The sequence below is a fragment of the Convolutriloba macropyga genome, chromosome 3 (assembly GCF_964194025.1).
Source record: "Convolutriloba macropyga chromosome 3, txConMacr16.3, whole genome shotgun sequence".
NCBI lineage: Eukaryota > Metazoa > Xenacoelomorpha > Acoela > Convolutidae > Convolutriloba > Convolutriloba macropyga.
In genome coordinates this window covers 7,900,475-7,924,265 of record NC_134470.1, presented here as the reverse complement: position 1 = coordinate 7,924,265, position 23,791 = coordinate 7,900,475, and the positions used below count along the sequence as shown (strand labels likewise).

At 33.8% G+C, this 23,791-nt stretch overlaps 2 protein-coding genes across 3 annotated transcripts in view; one reads left to right on the top strand and one right to left on the bottom strand.

The window, feature by feature from the left end:
- The window catches only part of LOC142335901 (uncharacterized), an 84,957-nt gene extending 68,492 nt beyond the window's left edge, over nt 1-16,465 (bottom strand). Inside the window, exons 1-3 of one of the 2 annotated variants that reach the window (XM_075384263.1) lie at nt 16,335-16,465; nt 4,573-6,608; nt 708-1,482 (exon numbers count right to left, since the gene is read on the bottom strand). In XM_075384263.1, the coding sequence (XP_075240378.1) occupies nt 744-1,482; nt 4,573-6,608; nt 16,335-16,373 (2,814 nt within the window). In that variant the 5' untranslated portion in view covers nt 16,374-16,465 and the 3' untranslated portion in view covers nt 708-743. Of the gene's footprint in view, nt 1-707; nt 1,483-4,572; nt 6,609-16,334 lie in introns of those variants that run through there. The other variant, XM_075384262.1, reaches the window with a different exon arrangement.
- Nucleotides 1-23,791, top strand: part of LOC142335904 (uncharacterized) — a 534,872-nt gene that overhangs the window by 338,213 nt on the left and 172,868 nt on the right. The window lies entirely within an intron of this gene.

Here is a 23,791-nt window from a genome sequence, read left to right as displayed (position 1 = left end):
AATTTACTGAGCACAAATATACAACAGTAGCATTGGTTATTCCGGCTTAGTAAATCTCATAATTTGTTTCCTATTAGTGCATCAAACTGATTTCACTCATAAAATCTCTTGGTAATTTTTATTTTGTCAAGCAAAACAAGTTTTGGAACATAGCCAAGTTTTACAAAATTTAGAGCTCAGTTTTAGATATAAAGAATTGATTTTTAAAAATCAGGGAACACTTGTTTACCCTTGAAAACCGTGTAAATTAATAGCGTTCATTTTCTGTTTAATTCGACCAAATGGTATTGTATGTAATTAAGAGCCACTAAGATACTAGACTGTCAGAGTTTAATGGACCAAGCTAATAAAGAAAGCTTTTCAGGGGAAACCTATCGGATTAACTTAACACCAATATTTTTACCCACAATATAATTCGTGTGGCTTAACATTGATTGGTAAAGTGTTTTCAGTAAAAAATGCATTGATTTTTTTAAAATATCAATATCTGTATTTAAGAATATGCATTACATAAATTTGAATTACATAGGAATTTTCAAAACCTTTTTAATTGAGGTCTTTTTCAAGACACAATTTTTTTTTAAAATATGGTTTGGTTTTTCTTTTGAGTTAAAAATTGTACTTCAAATTTATTAATTTTGCCTTTTATTGCATAGTATCTTTAACCCTTTTCGAGAATCACAATCTACTCGATATGGTTTTAAGCAGTGAGTTGAAACGATTGCTAAAAATAAAGGAAGCACTCAGATCCTTGTAGGCGGTCGGAAAAATTTGTCAATGCGTTGTTTGTAATCGTTTTTTACAAGAACCATAACCTCATACTGAGCTCTTGTTATAGCCAAGTTAAGAGTTATGAACATTTCTTTGTCGTACTTTGGGGCAAGAAATTTGTCAACGAATATAACAACTGATAAAGCTTCAAAACCAGTAAATGAAGTCTTGTAAAAATCGGTGTTTGGCGGGGCTGTTATAATTTTTTTAATGTCGGCTCTTTTTTTGCTTAACTTCATTTTCCAAAAGTCACAGTCATCCGTTAACACAATAGCGGCTCTGTCAATTTCAAAATGTGAGTTCAATAGAGAACGGTCACAGAGAACGGGATCATCTCGATCTTTGTAGTAACATACATCAAGTTGGGTTTGAGTGGATGTGAAGCAATATGAAATTCGAGCGCTTGTTTTGGTGATATCTTTGCAAGTATGAATGAATCTCGAAGAGAATGAACTAATATGGTGTGAGCTTCTGAATAAAACGTTTAGTGGCTCAATAATGCAGGATGGGAAAACAATAGGCTGAGTTGAGCCCTTTTGTTTTTCCCTCTGACCTGCCATTACGCTTGTGATGAAAAATTGCTGAACATGCGGCAGAATTCGAATTAATATTCCAATGAAACTTTTGTCAATTTGGGTCAGTTTTTCAAATGTGGTAAAGTATAGCTCGTCCACTAAAATGATTGATCGATGAAGCTTGCGGGGTGTCAACCTAAAAATTAAACAAATTTTAAACATTCAGGTACATTCCCACTATTATGCATGCAAAACTTATTCTAAATGATATAAGCACAGATAAAAAAAAGTTATTTAAAAATTACAAAGGAAAATTATTCAAAGTTATTTTAAAAAGGTTTTAACATAAGCTTATCAATTCGACAAAAAAATTCTTTTTACAATGACAATCATTCAATTGGAAATGAAATAAAATCAATTGATAGCAACTTCCTCACAAAATTAAAGATGAACTCTTGAAAAATGGATAAAGTTCAAATAACTATTTTGAAAATATGCATTTGAGATAGCAAGTCTTGGCATTGCAATACCTAATTTATTTATGAGTTTAGTAACAATTTGCGGCGTTCCTTAGTTCTGTACACTATAATTGAAAAAAAAATAAACTCAACAGCAGAGCTGTTTTCGGTCAAACTTACAATTTTAAGGATATTAATTTCCTTGATGAGTTGAGTTCACCAATAAGATGTCTGTATTGATTGAAGCAATTTTTTAAAAACATTTTTCCTAAATTATTTGTCTAAATTACAATTTTTTTTTAAAAAAATGTTAAATTTAAATGGATTGTCCTCTATTGTTTTCAGTCAGCATTGACTTCCCACTATTAATTTTTTCAGAGGAAAATGTTTTATAAATTTCATGAAATAAAGCAAACAACTTCGAGTATTTTCTTCATTGCAGCAAAACCAAATGGCTGCAAACTTTTTAAAACAATTTTACTCCTTACATTAGCCAAAAAGTTAATGGCAGATGATTCATCACTTAACCAAATATGAAAAACACTGAGTTCTTCAGAACGTTACATGGGAACTGTCCGAATTCAAAATAAATATATTAACGCATGTCCTGGAATGAAAGATATCTGGAAAAACGTTTTTAAATTTTACTTCAATTTTTGCAAAAAGAGTATAACGCAATCCGAAAAAAATTCACTTTACACAAACGGCTTCTGCATATATTTTCAAAGTTAGTTTTTAGCTAACTATACAATCCAAAATTATTTTAAGCGCAACCAAAAAGTCGAATGTCAGCTGCACATGCGATATATTAAACCTAAATGCTCTTTGACTACATTGTTCAGAAGTTTTGGCACCAGTAAAAATCAGAGAAAAACGAATGTACAATTTTTCAGCTTTTTTTTTACTTTTGTATGATTTGGAGAAAATCATATGTTATCTCTGTTTGACTATTAACAAATCATATAAATCATGTATGACTTGGTATAATTGCCGAGAATCATATATGTTTTTGCAAGAAATGAGTGAAAGTTTTAAAACAAGCCATTTCGTTAATTTGTTGCCTATTTATACATAATACTTCGACAACCTAATCAGTTGCAAATATTTTTTTTATATGTCTTTGTCATGGGCTTATTTTAAGGACTGGCGTCTTCACGAACGAGGCAAAGTTTGGCTCATAATTTTTTTGGTCTGCCTGAGTCTCTTCTTAACTTCAAAAAGCCACAGACGGGATCAAATACCATTTTTGTTTGGACAGGTATTTTCATAAATGTTTTTGAACGAGCACATGAACGCATCAAAATTTTGAACGAGCCAAAGTCTGGATCATAGGCAATTCGGGCCTGCCTGGGTATTTTCATAGGCAAAAGTGGTCTGGATGGGTATTTTCAACCTGAAGTCATTTTGAACGATGACCTCAACTTGGGTCTGAACTAAAATAGTCAATTCTGCCGCATTAATTTGAGTTTATGGAAGTAAAGGGTTTGAAATTTTTTGTAACAGTCTTGTAAATATTAAGTAGAATCTTTGGGTCTTTCCCGTTACAGTCCCCCCCCCGCCAGCTTTGTGGTCAGATGACCTATAGCCCCCCAATCATGGTACATATACCATTATGGGAAGGGGCTATAGTTTCATGTTGGTGGGGGGGCTATAACAGGAAAGACTTCTCTTCATCAAGTTTAATTTCAATTTAATTGATTCTTAATTTCAAGATAAATTCCACTTTTGTGAAAACCCTTCATTTTAACAATTTCCTGCAATTCTCATTACTGATTCCATTAATAAAGCAGAGAAAATTTTTGACGCTGGCAATGGCACCTCATGAAACAAAAATATTTGTCCGGACAGCAACAAAAATTACGCCAACCCACCCGAGACGAGTCCGAATGGTTATCTTGTAATAACTTGCAAGTTTCTGGCAGAAACTTACAAGGCGATGCATTGCCTTGAAAGTTTTTCTTCCAAAAACTTGCAAGTTCTTACAAGTTAACCATTCGACTTGCAAGTTCCTACAAGTTAACCATTCGACTTACAAGGCTCTTACAAGTTAACCATTCGACCTACAAGATAATTACAAGTTAAACATTCGCACACACACCACACACCACACACACACACACACACACACACACCACGCACGCACACACACGCGCACACAAACACACATACACGGTAACATACACATGCACATACACACAAATACATACACGCACGCACACATACACACACATACGCACTACATCGTAAATAAAACGTTGCCAGACATGAATGTAAACGATTGTTTGGAAAAAAGAGAATCTGGAAAAGTGTGAATTAAATTATAAAAAAGGGTATAAAAATGAAGGGCCATTATTTTGAGAAAATACTGACATATGACTTTAAAAATTCAATGAAAGTCAATATTTTGGGAACATTTTTAAAAAAGCGATCGTGAAGAAGCTAATTGAGATATGCAGTTTTTTAAATGAATTGCGAAAGGATCTCTCTTGAATTGATAAAATTAAAAAAAACCATTTTGTCTACTTAGGTCGAATTGTATTATGTTATCCAAACAGAGCAACTAACTCCCACGCGCGTTCTACGCCGAATGACTGAATGTTAAATTGAATTAACCAATAAGAGTTGTGCTCGACCGGAACGAACTTGCAATAAACTTACAAGTTAGCCATTCGACTTGCAAGTTCTTACAAGTTAGCCATTCGGTCTCAACCCGGGCACCCTTATAAAGCATTATTGGCCATGAAAAATAGGGCGGATCTTTTCCATTTGGGACGGAAAACGTGTCAACAAAATGTAAAATTATGGTACTTGCAGGTGTATTTTCTTACCAGTCTTTCCCAAAGATGTCAGGGTTTGCTAAGTCCTCGAAAGAAATGAATCGAAACTTCTGTTTCAAAAGTTCGTTCCCAGGTTGATTGATGAAGCAGTCAACAAAAATCTTGAACTCTGATTTACCAGCTGGTATCGAAAAGATCACATGATCTATATTGTCATCTCTGGCCGCTTGCTTTGCTCTTGCAAACAATAATGCCGACTTTCCAGATCCCGGTTCTCCACTTATCAAAACACGTCTTCGATTTTCGGCCAAGATTCGATGTTGTTGAGGACTTAGAATCACGTCCAGGAAATTTAATCTGGCATTCAGCGGTCCCTTATTGCTAACTTTCTCAAAAAACGTAGGACCACTATTATTTGTCATACTGGTATTGGGGGTTGTAAGCAATTGATTATCTGGTGCTGATAATAAATCCTTCTCAATTAAGCAGCTAAATGCTAGCAAAGCAGATATGTAACTCATGATTGAGTTTTCAACATTTTCCTGTTCAATTTTGCATTGCATAATTTCTGAAACTTGAGTTTCAAATTCTGTGATTTCTAAGTTTGAGTCCAAATTAAAAGTTTTTGTTCCAATTTCAGGCATTTTTGGGTCTTCGTGGAGTAAAATGAGCAAGTTTTGAAGCATTGCAGGTTTAGAGTTCTGGATGAGTTGTTTTAAATGCTTTTTAAAGCCGGTTGAATTTTCTGCTTCCTTCAAATCTCTAAACAATTGAACGAAAACTTCGCCTGAAATATTGGGCCAGTAAATGACAAATTTAAACCTTCTCTTCACGAACTGCCAGAAAGTTTCATCATTGAAATAAGTTGATAAGAAACAAGTTTGAACACTCTTATACAGTGATGTGAGAACAATAAACATTGTCGGCATTAACTTACCCAAGACTTGTTCAAATTTATTGGTAATTGAGGAAATCGGGCACAAAGGGTTGTTGGTCCTACCAATTTCAAAAGCCAAAATCATTTTATGACCACAAAATAACCAGTCAATGTCAAAATTGCTATTGAAAACAGTTTGCGTGAGAATTGAATTGATATTTTTGTCGTTGTACGCTTTGATGAGGAGACCAGCTGGGTCGGGTATTTTTGAAACAAAATTAACCCAAAAGTAGTTAACTTCGCCAAGATATCCTTCGTAGTTTTCCACAAGATTGCCCGAATTGTCTGTTTTGTCCAGCAAATTGTCTCTGATGCGCAAGAAATGTGGCAGCGTATCCAATTTAGTTTCTGTTGCAGGAAAATAAAATTTATACAAGCAGATTACTTTGCTAAAGTCCTTCAGAGACATTTCTCCTCCGCCGGGATGTTTAAAAATTTTAGTTGATATTACAATTGGAAGGTGCTTGTTGAACTTCTCAACAAAATTTTTTAAGTGGTCGTTGTTTGTCAAGTTTGTCAAAGATGTTCTTTTCGAGACAATTTCTCTAAAACGTTTCTTTTCACCGCTAAAACCAATTCCCGAGTTCTTCCGTTTTTTAAAAACCTTTTCAACTTCTACAGTTAATTTGCCAATGTTCTCAGAAGCGAAAGACGTAATTTTTTCGCTAAGACTATCGAAAAGATTGCCGTGTGTGCTCGTTTCCGTTAAGTTGTTTACAACACAGACCAGTAAAACACATACTGGAATCTTTTCGCGGATGTTATTTTCAAAATTAGCGTCAAATAACATTAGTTGAGAGGAAATTGATTCATATAAATTTTGCTCAAGGTTCACATTTGAGTTTTGAAGCTTAATGATTTTCATAAAAACCATTTTATCGAACATAGGTTCTGGTATGTATACGCAAGCTGGTCTAAAATTGATGCCTTTCTCGACATTTTCTTGTTCAGAAAAACAAATTAAAATTCCGAAATGTTTCTCCTCCGTCAAAAGATCGATCGAAGTCTTATTCGAAATACAACTCGATATTGAATAATCAATGCCAAAATGTTCGGGTAGTTTTGGCAGAACTAATAATATTTTCTCATTGGTGCCCGAGAAGAGTTCTTCTTCTTCACAACGAGACGTGCTATCCACACATGCGTTTTCCTGAAAAATAACAGGTGTCACTTTTTGCCAGGAATAGAAACACCAGTTCTATAATTTCGGAAAAATTTGGGAGCTCTTACGCGCTTATTGAATTTTTTTCTAAAAGATTTTGTCTGTAGATATGTGCTTTTCTTCATAGGTGAAGCCACATCAGATTTGTGATCATTATGGCAAAATATTATTTAAAAAATTGAGATATTTATTAGAAAACAACCGAAAATAGCATGACAATGTTTTTGGCTTTACCAAACTTTAAAATTTACATTTTTCTCAAAAGTTTTTATTTTTTCATCTTTTTTTCTTATTTTTTTGCAGTAGAAATAAATACCCATAGTGCGGGGATAAATGATACAAACAAAGCATTTCATTTAAATTTTTTTTATTTTAAATAAGGTTTGGTTTGAAATCAAAAATGTTTTGAGAATTTGATACAGTTGTTGTTTTATATAAAGACAAAATGTGCAAAAAGTTCAGCAAAAATCATTACATGGTGCCAAGCCATCCGGACAATATGGAACAAAAAGTAAATTAACCTTTATTTGTGCACTTTAAATTGAATATTCTAGAATTCGTCACCTTACAGCTTGAGAAAAAGAATAGACAAATGTAATCTTTTCTCAAAATTTTTGTAATGCCCGGTTCGAGGTTTTGTCGAAAAAACCAAAAAAGAATTGCGGTGAATAGCGGTCAACAAAATATTTTCACCGCAAAGTTCCAGCATCTTTTACCAACGGATGAGGTAAAAGCGGTGAATTTTTTGTAAGATTTGTGGTTCTTAACGGTCAATTTCTGTAAGATTTGCTGTTTTTAGCGGTGAAACGTATATTTTTACTGAATTCGGCGGAATTCATAAAATACTGCAATACACGATCTTGAAACTCTCACCTACTGCATGTAAACCAATTCTCATTCCACTGCTCCGTCTGTCACTAACTTCTCAGATACTTCTTTTGAGTTTAAATCAGATTCAATAAACTTTCTCGAAAACATATGCGTTAAGATTCGCGGTTTTTAGTGGTGACTTTTTGTAGGGATAAAAACTTTTAGTGTTGAAATCTTTTTTTTCTCCACTTAGATTGTGAAAAAAATACAATTCGCCGCTACCAACATGAATCGGTGAAAATCAAAATTTCCCCGCAAATTTTACACAAGATTTACCGCAAATAGTTTAAAGTGATTTCTTACCGAAATGACGAAAGATGTACTGTTTTTATTCATCGCATCCACCGCTGATTTTTCGGTCTAGAGAAACTACGCAAAAAAATTCCCTCAGATTTTACACAATCTCATTAAAAAAATTTGAATCTGGAGAAAATTAAGCTAACTTCAGTGGTGAAACTTTGTAAGTTTTGCGACTTTTAGCGCTGTATTTTTTTGACGCTTTCAACACATTCACCGCTACTCTTAAATGTTTTCTTGCAAATTTCTGCGGTAGAGTTTTTTGGTAAATTTAGCAGCGCAGTTTTGGGAGATTTACGATTTTAAATGGTGAATTATTTTCTTTTTCACCGCATTCAACGCTAAAACTGGCAATTCTTAAATTTTTTTTACCAAATTCAGCACATTTTTTTTCTTTTTTAGCTACTTTTAGCGTTGACAATTTGAACCAGGTGTCGGCAAAAGGATCAATTTTTGGAAAAAATATTATTAATTAGGTTGGTCAAATTCATATCGCAACTGTCAGAAAGTAAAACTTCACGAATGTGTGCAAATTTAATTTTATTTAGAGAGAACAGGAAATTTTTTAAGGCGGCTTACACTTTTGCTTACACTATGACTAATACAGGAACCAGGGTTCAAAAATGTTTGTAGTCGAACTAGTAGAAACAAAAATTTTTAGTTCATTATATGTCTTCTTGTATCTTGGGAACACATAAGTGTAGAAAAACTACTAAGTTTTATACGACAACCAAGAAGATATTTGATATACTCAACAATTTAAACGTTAGAAAATCGTTGGGTCCATCCCTCATTCCAGCTTGGGCTTTAAAACACGCAAGAGGTTACATAGCTGAACCTCTTTTTTTTTGCTTAACCTTTTCTTAATTGAACAATTTTTTCCTAACGACCTTAAGCGTGCCCATGTGTTGCCTCTTTTCAAAAAAATGATCCTGAAGATCCGATAAATTATCAATCAATTTCGCTTACTGGAGCTCTGGCTAAAATTTTCGAAAACTTTTTTTGAGATCAAACATTAGCTTGTTTAGAGAAGAATAAGTTGCTTGCCACAACACAGTTTGAATATAGAAAAACAGATGCTCTTTTATATTGCATTGAAAGTTATGATTTCAAAAGAAAAACATTATTACGGGATCTTTTTCAAACCTATCAAAAATTTTTAATTCGATATCACATCTTATTCCTCTACACAAAACTAAACTTTTAGGTTTTAGTGAGCAAGCGAAAACAATTCTAAATTCTTATCTAGAAAACCGTGTTCAAAAAGTCTAATTCTCGAAGTATGAATCAAATTGGATAGCACTTAACTGTGGAGTACCACAAGGTACTGTACTAAGCCCACTGCTTTTCAACATATATGTAATAATATAATCCAGTACGCTGATGATAGGGTTATCTTTTGAAGCGGAAAAACGATTTGTGAATCAAAATACATCTTGAAAAAAGTATTGCTAAACTCATATTCTCTTTTTCAAGAAAAATGAGCTAAATTTAATTGAAAGCAAAACCGAATTCATAATTTTTGGAGCCCCTAAAAAGAACAAAATCGAAGAAATAGTTGTTAACGGATGTACAGTTCTCGAGAAAAAAGTTGTGAAATATTTGGGAGTTCATTTTGACTGTAATCCTTCTTTCGATGGAGAAAAAAAATGTATTAAGAAAATGGCTGTTGACATAAAGTTAATCTACTCCATCAAAATTATATTTCCAGATTAAACTAGATCTGCTTTACTGAACGCTCATGTTTTAAGTCATCTGCATTACCCAATTGTTCTGTTCTCAGGTCATAAAAAATCACTTCTTAGAGTTATTCTAAATAAACAACTGAACTGGGGGATAAAAGCATGTTTCTATAGAACCAAATTTGACAGGACAACTGGTCTCAAGATCAAACACTAAATCGTACCAGTAGAATACCTCATAAAGTATCGGGTTATTATGTATTTTATAAAACTTACAAAAGCAGATCTACCAGTTTTTGATGAACTCAAGTTAGCCACCCTAAATGCTAAAATGAATGACCGTAGAAACAAGCTGTCATTTGGAGCAAAAAAAAATAGAATGCAAAACTGTTATGCAAAAAAAAGCAATTGACTGGTATAACGATTTACCTATCGCCTTGAAGCTAAACATCCCTGAAAAGCGGTCTCTCAAAACTACTATAAAAAATCATTTCTCCACTGAGTTTCTGAAAAATCCAACGGAATTCTAATCTCAAATCTTTCAAGTTCAATATTAATTTGACTTAGTTTTAGGCCGTCATTTATTCTTCTGAGAAATGTTAATTAGAGGATTAGCATTTTTTTTTAATTTTTCTCTTTTCTCGAAAATGTTATTTGTAGAAGTAGCATTTTTTAATATTTCTCTCTGAATTATAATTCATCTTTCTTAATTTGTCGATCCTTTAACACATTGTAAAAATAATACAATTTTAAACTTTCCCAATATGTGACGTTTGTTTCATTTATACTTCTTAACACCACATTTTCTGTTAACTATGTTCTGTATTTTATAGTTCATACTCAAAGGAATTAACGATGTTTTCTTTTTTTACATACACCAAATCGTAGATGATCACCATTTTCGTGTTACGTGCTGACAAATTAATCTAGCAATAAAATATGAGGGTCATTCTGTCAAATTTTGTTTTTCCATTACCGAAAAAATTATTCACCAAAATCACTACAACATGAAAATTGATAAAAATTTTTTCCCAAAGTTATTTATTTCGCGATGAGATTTTAGCAGTGATGATTGCAATATATATCAAAGCGAGACAGTTTCCCAAGTGTTCGTTTTATTTTGAAATAAATGCTATTCCTGAATTGTTCAAAAATATTGGTTCAGATTGATGGAAAAATTTTGAGAACCGATTGCAAGTAGTCCATATTTAGCATAGAGCTGTAAGATTTAGATGTAATCCATTTGCTTCACTCTCAACATGAATTTAAGAATTGATCCAAAAAAGTAATTACTTACAAATATCTAGGAAAAAAGTGAGAAAAGAACCGCTTTGTAAGAATTTACACATGAGTGCTTCATAGTTTCATAAATTCAATAATTAACTTCTGACTGTTTTTCAATGTTTTTGTAAGTAATGATTTTTGTCAGATCATTTCTTATTTTCATGTTAAGAGTGAAGCAAATAGATTACTTCTAAATCTTTTTGCTCTATGCTAAATGTGAATTACTTGCAAACGGTGACGATTTCGATGAACGCATTTTACGGAAAAACTAGAAAAAAATGCCGGGAGTCTGAAAAAACTATTTGGAGAAAAATAATAGAAATTCTCATCATCTTTAGTAATACTTTTTCTCCCTAATTTTTTTAGACCTCGGGTATTCTTTTATATATTGGCTGCAGATTTTAGCCGCATTAAATGTCCAAATACCAAAGTATTACATTGGTTCCAGTAAATAAATTCAGCCCACTGCGCCCATTACCTCTAGGGTCAAATTTTTACCTCAAAACAAAAAGATGTAAGATTAGGGAAGTAATTGGCGCCCATTACCCCATTACCCCTTTAATCTTACCCTTTAACCCCCCTAAAATCACCCCCTTGATCTTACATCATTTTGATGAGGGGGGGGGGGGGGGGGGGGAGTAAAATCTTAAAATTCCCCCCATTACCCTCCTTATCTTACATCGTTTTGCCCCATCCCCCCATAGACAATTACCCCCACTCCACTCTTACATCAGTTTGGGGTGTAACCAGGGGTTAATTTCGCTACGGGCTGATATATACTTGTTTTTTTTTGTCCCCCCACCTCAACCGAACTCCGATGCGTATGTCCTCATGTAGTGGAATCATGGGATCTTTTCAACAACTGCCCTTCTACCCCCCCCACCCCTGCAAGGGTGGCTATTCTTGAATAAAATTTAAGCGAGCGATTTATTAGACAATCAGAGATGACTAATAAATTTCCAAGTATGCGCATACTATGTTAAAATGATTAGATCAAAATATGCTATGCTATGACAATTAGCCGAAATGAATACAAAGCAAAAATAATATCCTACTGGTGGAGCGGTGGGCGCGCTTAGCCGCGATAACCGACCAGCGATTTCCAGATTACGTCCCAAATAATATTGTGCTAAACGTATAGCAGAGAAGGGGTCGGTTATCATCTATTCAACAGGGGGGGGGGGGGGGGGGGGATTGTTGAAAATATCCAAATCAAGTGTGCTTGAGGCTTTATAGGGATCTTTTCTGCTAGCGCCACCAGCCTTATTTAGCCGTTAACTAACATCCCCCAAACTAAGTTTTCGCCAATTGTAAGAGTGTCGAGGTAGATTGAAGGCATATCAGAATAGTTTCCTAAAAAATAATTAAAAAATTGAGCCTGTAGAATTTACAATGGATAACTCAAAATTCATTTTGAGGTATCATTTAGTTGGCGGATTATTTTAGGAGCTAATCTTGAGCATATTGACTATGTAAACAAAAGGAACGAACTTGAGCGATGTAAATTGCAGCCAATTTGTCTCTATTTGTTATGTAACCAAAAGAGAGACGAGCATCGCACAGTGATCAAGTTGTCAGAAATAGTACTATTGATACTCAGAGGTCATTAAATGAAAGGTTCCGAGTATGATTACAGGAGGTAAGGCATGGAAGAGCTGGGGAAAACCAATGATATTTATTTATCATTTCCCCCAAACCCAAAATTGCACCCCTACAAGTCAATTTGGTACGGTAAAAGTGAGTATGTATTCCTTATAGGCAGCTACAAGATTGGGGTTACTGTTTATTGTTTTCAGGAAGGATATAATGGGTATGTTAATTAGGAAAAATTGCTGCATAAAAAGAGGAAAAAAAAAGAAAAAACTGTGCTTTGAAGGATTTGTCGGATTTATTTTTTGCATTTCTCCAAAAAGAAGGATGTTTTTTACCCTCACTGATTACCCAGAGCATGGGGAAAACAAAATGAAGACATAGAGATAAATTTGTTGTCAAAAACATTGTTTTGTTTAAAAGCAAGCAAACTGTTTGTGGAAAAAAGAAGGTTTACCAATGTTTCTTTTCGAATGATAAAAAAAACTTTTAATCATTAAAATTAATATTTTTATGGTGTAGTTAAGTGTTAAGCTTCTATGCAAAACAACCGGACGAGCTTGATCTGATAACAAAATGAGCAAAACAAATGGTGATTGAAGAGACATGCATGAAGAAATGAAAAGAAAAGTAAATTAATTGAAAAACTGTTCACTTTTTTATTGCAATAACTTTTTAGAATCCAAACCGGGTAATGCTTTCCTAGGAGAACTAAATAGATTAATATTTTAGAAGCAATTTTGTTTTTACAGGGGGAAATTAGCAGAGATCTTGGGCTTTAACGCAATTAGTTGTTGGAGATCTTATATTCAAACTCTGTCAGTTGAGTCAAAAATTTTAGGGAGAACTTGGGAAGATCAATAAGTCTTATTGAAACCTCAGCTAGGAAACAGTAACTACAAAACAGTTTGTCTTAATTACAATTCTATATCATCATAAAAAGCAATAGTTAAAGTATTGAAGGTTCAATAACTGTTAAACCGGATTTTGTAATAGAAAACATGAGTTAAATTTGAGATAAAGAGAAAAGACAAATTACTTGTTAGAACTCTTGCAAAGATTCAATTGAAGAAGCAAAAAATTACAAGGATTGTTTGATGGGAATTTTGAAAGGAATTTTGATTTTGAAACTATTTTGTTGGAAATATAAGCGTCGGTGATTTGCTTCTTCCCCCTCAAGTCCTCAGAACCCTACTTCTTCAAATGCGATCGACCGAAAGTTTTAACTGATGACTCCTGGGACAATGGGTTACGCAATGAGGAAAGAACGAGCTTCTTCCGATACCTGAAAGCGGTTGAATATGCTTTTAAAACAATAAAGAAGGAACAATATTTGAAGACTTTTTATGCATTTTCATGAATGAAACAACAGTTTTAACAGAGTCTTAAACTCTAGCAAAAACACATTAAAACGTAGAGAACGCAAATTAGTTATAGTTCAATTCCAAAGCATCAAAGCTGACGAATATTATACAAAGAAAAAAAGCAGAAAAATCTAACTTTCCCTGATTTTTCCATCATTGTGATTATAAGGATATAGTTAATATGGTTGAGAGACATTGCTAGGTCCATAAAAGAGCAGAAACTATTTTCATAGGCTAAAAGAGAAAATTATAAAAAACAGGGAAAACAAAAAAAAACAGAATGTATGTGCTTGTATGAAAACTGTTGAACATGCAACAGAACTTTGTTGGTTCCTAAACTTATCAAAGCGAGTTGTCTATAAAAGTCCGGTCAAACTGAACAAGCGTTTATTTATGATGAACTACAGGACGTGATCAACAATCTACGGCCGCGATTGCATTTATACGTTAGGTCGAAATTTTCTTACAAGAACGACACGTTACATTTTGCTGATAAAGAACTGATAAGTTTGAATACTCTTAAGGCACACGAAAAATGCGCAAAAAGAGACTTACGAGGCTGAAATAAAGCGGTTCGTTGTACGCGGTTTGTTGTCAAAAATGTGAGAGAGCGAGAATGCTCAAGTGGATCAAATGGTTCTCAGTGAAAATTGCAGTTGCTTACCGAGTTCTTTACGAAAGAACATAGATTCGTAGTTGCAGTGAGTGAAACTAACTTATTCAAAATCGTTGGTTGGATAGATTCTAAGTTTCTGTTCATTGACTCAATTACTGGGAGGCAGAACTTATTAGAATTATTTTGGTTAGGAAGTAAATTGACTCATATGTGGATACTTGCGGATATAGTGATGGAATGCGTTTTATTTAGTATGGACCATCAATTAGTTTTGATAGAAAAACTCCTTTTGATTGTTAAATTTAGTCAATTATCTGTCTCTGGCTATAAAGTTACTTGTTGCTGTTATAACATGTTTTTGATTATTAATTCAGTTATTCAGAGTGAAGTGATCAAGCAGCCGAGAGAGCACCTTTTTTTGGGGACAACACAGTACACTCCCTACAACAAGGGGAACCACCAAACAAATTTTTTGGAATTTTGATAGAGTTTTGGGCGCTAGCTGGTTCCCAGCTAGAAGCCTTCTAGCGACAAAAATACAAGATTCCACAGAGCTCTTATTGTAGCAGATAACACCAAAAAGGATATAATACAGAAAATTTTATTGATGCTTACGTTATATGCAACAAATTTTCGTTGGAATACGTAATTCTTTCACAATACAGCTGTGTTGGCTTTTAATAAATACATATTGTTCATATATGATTATGAATAAACTTACTTAGCTTTAACAGTATGTTTGAACATGTATAAATGGGGTGCCAAACTAAGCGCGCGGGGGGGGGGATCTCCCAAGTCGAGGAGTCCGCTCAAATTCCGCTCAAAAAAATGCAAGAGATGACCGGAATGAGCGGAATTTGACCGGAATGAGCGGAATCGATAAAAAAAAATGCAAGAAATGAGCGGAATTTGAGCGGAACAAAAAATGCAAGGAATGAGCGGAATTTGAGCGGAAAAAAAATGCAAGGAATGAGCGGAATTTGAGCGGAAAAAAAATGCAAGAAATGAGAGGAATTTGATCGGAATAAAAAATGCAGGAAATGAGCGGAATTTGACATGACCAAACGAGCGGAAACATTGAAATTCCAGAAACAGGGAAAGTATGTACACAAAGTATGTAAAAAAAGTTCAGGTAAATTTACTTGAACCAATTTCAGGTAAATTTTCACCTGAACAAGTTCAGGCGTGGTTATCTGAAAAATTTTACATTGAGCAGTGAAAACTAGTATTCCTGCAAAAATAGACCTCTGGAAAATTGGTTTTCACAAATACAGAAGCGGTAACGACATATGGTCCTCATTAGCTTCCATTTCTTTAAAGTCTTTCAGAATCAGATTGATATTCCTTTTAGTTCGAACTAATTCCATTTTCCTACATAGTTGTTTGTTTGTAACTCCGCCGTAGCCGGTCCCCAGCCCGGTTGAGAAAAGGAGGAGGGGAACACACCCAAAACATACTGGAAAATCTCAAAGAGTTGTTCGTTAGTTCAACTGTAGATTTTTTCCGACAGTATTTAACCTATTTCAGCTCTCGAAACGTCCTCTGATCAGACAAAAGTGCGGTCGAAACGTCTCTCCGATCATTTCTTGCATTTTTTTTCCGCTCAAATTCCGATCATTTCTTGCATTTTTGATTCCGCTCAAATTCCGCTCATATCTTGCATTTTTGATTCCGCTCAAATTCCGCTCATTTCTTGCATTTTTTATTCCGCTCAAATTCCGCTCATTTCTTGCATTTTTTATTCCGCTCAAATTCCGCTCATTTCTTGCATTTTTTTTCCGCTCAAATTCCGCTCATTCCGGTCAAAAAAATGTAAGGGCTTTGAGCGGAATTTGCTAAACTGTCCGCTCAAATTCCGCTCATTTCTTGCATTTTTTTTCCGCTCATTCCTCGGCCCGGGCTAGCCGAAAAGATCCCTTTATTGTTGAACAAACTCTTTGTTATAGTAATGTCAAATATCTTCATTTTTCTCTTCAGTAATCAATTACAAAACACAGTAAAAGTATCTTACCTGAAAATAGTTTCTGCTGACGTCTTTTGAATAAGACATTATTTTTGGAGCACAAATTGAAAGGGTTCTATTGTCCGGGCAAATAAAGTCAAGTGGTCATTGTAAAAGAAGCTTCTGGCGACATAGGTCCCGATTGTTGTAAACAAATTTGCTTTTCTGAATCACATGTATGCTCGACGGATTACCAGACGTGATTACATATTTAATAAGAACTTGAACGTCGAAGCAAGAAATTTTACGTGACTAATAACGTTCATACAACACTACGCTATATATTTCGCAACATGTATATAAGTATACATGTGAGTATAACTGTACATAGGCGTGCATAAATCGCAATATTTTTGTGTGAGGCAAAAATTTATGTTGAGACGAACTTGATTCCGTTACGCGTAAGTGCACGCGTCAACGCGTCAACTCATAAGTGCTTCAGACCACTAAACACATACTTAATTGCTCTGTTCATTATATCATTATAGTGTATACACAAAATCCAGGCTATTAAGGATAGGCTAAGAGCGAAATAGTACTATCATTATTTAGCACGAAACGTTTCTTAAATGCCATTATCAAAACTCCGCATAGGAAAAACCAACATTTAAAAACTCTTAAGATTCGGTTGAGCTGCTCCGTCTGGCCTATAGCTGATTTAAGTTCGGTCTGGACTAAGCCCATCTCGATCTATTGTCTGCTGGTTATTAAAAATATAGTAAAAATTACAAGAGATACAGTTTGCGGTTTTTAGGGCTGAATTTTTTTTTCATCGCTTTCAACGCGTTCACCATTGTTATAACGTCCATCACGGGTAAACCAAAAGTTGTTATCCTAGAACTTTCCTCTTATGGATCTTTGATGTCATAGACGAAAAAAGTTGTATAAAATTGGTAGGAGTACAAATTTCCCACAAAGGAAAGTTCTATGGTTACAACTTTATCAAAAAGGAAACCTCTATTACTACAATTTTCTCATGAAGGAGAATTCTGTGATTACAATTTTATCCTAATAGGAGAGTACTAAGATTACAATTTTTCATAAACTGTAAAGTTCTAGGATAATACATTCTTCATAAATGAAAGTTCTAGGATAACAAATTTTTCATAAATGAAAGTTCTAGGGCGACGAATTTTTCTTGTTCAATAGTTAAAACCTGAGAACAACACCACAGTCATGGAAACAGGAAGTAAAGGTTTCTTAGCTTGATCAGGAGGTCTCTTAACTATCACAGAACACAAGAAAATTTGTTTGCTCATGAGGCAAACAATCTTGCATTCTAAGAAAAAATTAGAGACTCGGATAGCTAGAATTTAAAAAGCGTTCCATAGTAGAACGGCAGTTCTACTGAGGCCATCACACAACTTAAATTCACAAATTGGGGTTCAAATTTTTTGCCACAAAGCAATTATTCTCTCCGGCCTAAATAAAAAAATTCATACATGTAGTTTACGGGTGAATAACAATTTTAAAACACTGATTTTCAGAAAAATACAAAATAAACGGTTTTTTATTTCATCTTGCTTTCATCACGTGTGACTAGTTTCGCCGGCACCGAAAAAAAAACGTTATCAAGTTACGCATTACATTCAATTTGGCTATTAACAAGCACTTAAATTTGTTTTTGGCTTCATGGAGTTTTATGACTACGACTTTTCCATGAAATAATGAGAAAAAGGTCACCTGAGGCGGAGATTTCAGTTTAGTGTAGAATAACAACTTTTTGAAGCATCTGGAAATTGTGATCTCTAATTCTTAGTTTGCATTTTTTTATTATGAAGTGCTATAACTACAAATTTTTCATAATGACGGTCTAACTAAAAAGTAACTTTTTCCATTTCTTCTTTCTAATTTTCTGAAACACTTCATTTGTGCTTTGTTTTAGCCGTGTTAATGATTTCTCTCAATATTTTTTAATATACAACTTTCATTATATGAAAGTTCTAGGATTACAAGTTTTCATAGACAAACTAATAGCAAGCTTTCATTTCAGAATTTTTTCAATTATAAAGTCAACCCGGGATTACATCTTTTTTGCAAAATTTTTTTTCGGTAAAGATATTTGCTAAATTTATTGGTGAATTTTCGTAAGATTTCGATTCTTAGCGGTGAGTGTTTTCAACGCATTCAAATGCGCTTTCAACGCGCTTTCAATGCATTCACAGCTATTCTTGCATCTTTTTTGCAATATATTCTGCGGTGAAGATTTTTGGCATTTCTAATGGTGAATTTCGGTAAGATTTTTGATCCGTCGGGTAAATCTTTTTTCACCGCATGCTCCACTTTCAACAATATAAATTGCTATTCATGAATGTTTTCTTCACGTTCATCTCAATTCTTATTGTTTTTCATTTTTTTAGTTTTGACTCCTCGACCTAGGTAGGCTCTGGGTTTGTTCAGTCTGGCCCAATATCTGTGTCTGTTTGTTCTGGCCCAAGCTTGGTTTTGGGATTGTTCGATCTGGCTGAGAGTCAAGTTTGTGTGTGTTCGGCTTAGGTTTTGGGTCCGATTACAGTATTTGAGGAGCCACTGCGGGGCGTCAAGGTGGGGAAATAAATAGAGGAAATAATTGATTTGTCATGTAGGAGTAACGATCACCTGCATGTCAAATTCATTTTTCATAAAAAGACTTTAGTTTTTTGTAAAGTTAAGGCGTCTTTCTCTCAAAAAAACGCTAGGGCTGTACTTTTGCTTTTCAAAAAGTGAAATCATGAGAAATTTGAAACATATTTAGGACAACATCATGCTTTTTTTCGCTTTATACTCATAACATGCTATCGGCTACTAGAATTCAAAAAAAAACTTTTAAAATTGCAACAGTCAAATCATAATTCACATGATTGACTTTGAAAAGAAGTGTTACCGAGAAACACAAGGAGATTTGTATTTTGAAAACTGTTCCCACCGTCTGCAATAGTCATTGAGTATGTGAAGGGTACTACCACTGCCTCCAATTTCTACCATAAAATACCAGTATCTGTCGAAATGCTTTACAGTGTGTTTTATTTGTCATAACACATTTCGATGCCCGACTCAATAAGGAAACAACACAACAATGCGATCCAAAACCTATCTGAAATATCGACCCAACCATACTTACATACCTTCCAAAAAGTTTTAATTGATCTATTGGGCGAAGAAAAGCAGTTGTGCTCACTTCTGGTGGTGAATGTGCAAACGGGTTTGTATATTTATTCCTACAAAAACATCACGAAATAGAGAACCCAGGTTAAGATTTCATTTTTTACTAAACCCTCACGAGCCAAGGCAATAACTCCATCGGTCGTTCTAACATATTCTTATGTTCACTGCTTGCACAATAGTCCATTAAAATTCTAAAATTGCTCCTTAATTTAAAGCCCCTGAGTTTTTTTTACCGATTTCATCTTTTTTCCACTTAAATAATAGTCAAACCGATAAAAAACGAAGTATTGAAAAATGCTCAAATGTCTATTAAAAACAGGAATCAAAATAATACTAAAATTTTTTTTCAGAGCAGCTAAACATCTCCAAAGAGCATGATTTTGTGTCCATTATAAGATTTCATTTAAAAAATGAATTAATAACTTGAGTCGAACAGTTTTTGTCAAATTTGCTTGGATCAGTTTTGAAACGAAATTTGAAGAGACTCACGATATTTTTCCAACTGGCGTTTAATTTAAAACGTATTGTAGTTTTCTGTCTTGTCCCGCCTGTTTTGCTCTGGCAAGTATTGATGCCAATTATCCGGAACATAGTTCTTCCACATTTATATATTTCTCTGACTTTCATTCTAACCACTCAATTTAATATCGAGCAAATTCTTTTTCCGCTTTTCTGAACTTTTATATAATTTGATTTTTTTTCATAGAACGTTGGCCTATTGTTTTTTTTTAAAAAAATAAAGATACATTTGTTTCTTCAATAGGCAAGAGATCGTTTGCAATCCGCAAATTTTTCTGCTTATTTGCTTCATATCTACAAAAACGTTTGAAAGATTATAACGGACTGTAATTTTTTGCTTTGTATTCAGCTAAAGATATTTATAAATTGCAACTTTCAAATCACTCGAAAATGTTTGAAGGTGATTTATTTTCATCAGGCTTTCGTATATAATAGAACAAAGTCTTCGTCGCCAGAAATCTCTCAACACAAGGGCGTTAGACATGAAACCCGAGGGGGACTACGATTTTGTTTCAACGTACTTGAGAACCAAAGTGTACAAAATTGTTGAAATTCTTTTGAAATTGAAGTTATATGTACAATTTTGCAGATTAGTGAATAAAATTTCGCCTTTTAAAATATGACCATGAGTTGAAAAACTAATCCAAACGTCTTCGTCTCCAAACCGAAAGTGAAGCAGTCGATAATTTGCAGTAGTTTGACTCAAATGCCAAATTTTAGATTTCTAATTAAGTCTGATTTTTGCGCCCTAAACGTAGTTTTCTAATTGAGGACACGAATTTTATGAGAAAAAATAGACTTTACCTTCTTTAATTCCGTCTATATTCATTCTTTCAAACTAAACTCTTTGCCTCGAAAGTTTACTGACAGATGAAATCGTACACAGGGGTGCCCATTTGTCAGTGTTTTATGGGGAAAATGTATACAAGCCCGTTTGCAACATTCAGCGCCAGAAATGACTGCTGCTGGTTGTCATCGTTGCAAATTATAACGCCCAACGGTTTTTTTTGCGCCCAAGAGATCAAACGAAGTTTGTTTTGCTGGTAAGTTGTTTAAGCATGGTTGGTCATTTTTGAACAGTTTTGGTAATCTGGGCAAATTTTTTCCTCGATCTGGAAAAAAATTCTGCCAATAAAATTTGGAAATAGCTCTGCTGAATGTGTTTTTTGTCATAATTCGCTTCATCAGAATCGATTTATGACATAAGAAAAAATTCTCCGGCCAATTGTTATTGGTTTATCATATGTGAAACCCAACTGATAATGATAGTAAATAAAATCTGTGATTTCTGCAGCTGTAAATTACATTATTCACCTTTGCCGAGAAAAGGATGGATACAAACAAACATGAGCATCTTTCAGAATTTAGTCTTTCTGATTGGTCCAGGAAAAATTGTTATTTGTAAAACATGAAAACTTCTGTGAAAATATCTCAACAGATTAATAAAGAAGCTCTGAATTAAAGTGTTATTGTTTTGATTTTATACCTAAAGATAAAGGACAATTAAGTGACACAGTGAGCAAGAAAATTTTCTGCCATACTTACGTTAATTATCTAAGTCCGATACGAAACGATAAAATGAAAGTGTCGTATTATGTTCTGACTACACATAAGATTCTACAAGTAATTAAACAATTGAAAGAACCCATTCATTACGATGCAGGGGTATACCCCAAAAATTTCGCCTTAGTAAAATTGGCTCGAAAATTAGATACAAACAATGAACGAAATTAGAAGACATCCTTTGTATCTTACTTTTCGCAAAAGGGGCTACGCCAATTTTGCGAAATAAAAGAACATTCGGTGCGAAAAGTAGGTAACAAATCTTGTAGCACGTTTCCGCTCAACTTAGGTATCTATTATTCGCGCGCATTTTGAGCATGCAATAAGCACTTTAATAAAGATTTAATTAAAGTTTTCAAAGCTTTAAAGTGCTTTAAATACATGCAACCACAAAACTGATTTTTTTCCGAAAAATCCCTCGCACATCAAAGGTTTTGTATATCAATGTGGGACTGGCCGAGTTTAATAAGTAGTAATAAATAGTACTAATAGGTAGTAATAAGTAGTAATAAAGTACTATAAGTAGTAATAAAGTAGTAATAAAGTACTAATAATAGTAATAAGTTAGGCTTAATTAAATAAGTAGTAATTAAGTTAGGCTTAATTGCGGATCATATGCAAAATCAAGCTACATTGCGCGCGAAAAATCGATACATAATTGGAGCGGATGCATGATACAACTCGCGCGAAAAAAAGGTTAATAAGTTTGTACTTGTACTTCGCGGCTAAAATTAGGACACTTTTGCGAACACGGGATACGATATTCCCTTTCATTTTGCCGGTTTCTGCTAAAGTAGCTATTTTCCGCAATATTGTTCCACTTTCAATCTATTAACATAGTAAAAACGAACACGAGATACACGCATCGGGCATATCTGCCCGTGAAGATTTGGTTATACCTCTGCATCGTAATGTTGAGATTGATAACTAAAAAGATTACTCTCAGAAATCTCCATTTCTTAAGAAAACAGATGCAAAGACATTTTCTAGCAATAAAAGAACGACAAAAACGATTTAAACAATATAAAACTCTTTGCACGTAAAACTCAAAGAGTTTGGTCAGTGAAAAAACTAACCGCCATATTTTAAATTATGCTATAATCTAAATAATTATGCTACAATTAAGCTACAAACTTTGCCACCATTAAGAGAAAGGGTTCGTCGTTAAAAAAATCGAGAACTGTCTTTTTAGTTTCCTTCTATGGGACTTTTTCATCAAATCAAAAAAATCCTTAATTTGCAAACGGTACATTTTGGGTCAAAGATTCTTTTTTTGAAATTTTGCGGACGGGTAACAAAAGTATCAATAAACGTAAAACTCAATTCTTGATTTTTTCTATTAATTAACTTACAAACTTACCAAAAAAATGTTTTATAAATTATTACCGCAAAAAGTAGTTTCGAATTTGTCTTAACCAGTAATTAGTAATGCTAAAGGTCAATAATGTAACTGTCTGTAAATTAGACATTTTTTGATTTATTATAAAAGACACGTTGTTGCGAGTACCAGTAGACAACTTTGATCAATTCGAATTATTTTACTCAAATGCAAACGTATATTTCTCAATAAAATAAGGGGAAAAAATCTGATAAAAAAATTTTCCAGAGTTTAAAATAGGATCATGTAATTAAGATGATTATTTTTCAGTTACTTGAATATTGTGCCTAAGTATGAGAGAAGAGACACCAGTCTGTACAACAGATAACACGAGCAAATCCGCTTGCTTCTTTCCTTAGAAGTTGTCTGTAATGACCGTAAGAATCTTTTAAAACATACTTTAACCACACATTGGCCTAAGTTTCAGACCTTTGTATTTGGAATAAGAGTTGATTAATTATTGATTAAGATTTGACTCTTTGTAGTATTCGCCGGGCGTTAGCAAGTTATTTCAACTGTAAGATATGCAAAACTCGAACTATTGTAGCTATACTCGTGAACAAAACCGTCTTCAATTTTATTTTTTTCGACAACAATTCAAGTTTCCCAAGTTTACGGAAGAAAAAAACTCAATTAGTTTAAACTAAGCCGTAATAATATTAAGTAGAAAAACATGTTTTCTAGAAGCAATGAAGACTATGGTCACATAGTTTATGCGTTTTAACAAGTTTCGGACGTGTACACTTCACAGTTAGGTGAAAAAAAAACAAATAATTTTAAAACAGAACTTTATTAAAGAGTTTTCTCTCTCTCTCCCCTTCTCTCCCTCTCCCCTCTCTCTCTCTCTCTCTCTCTCTCTCTC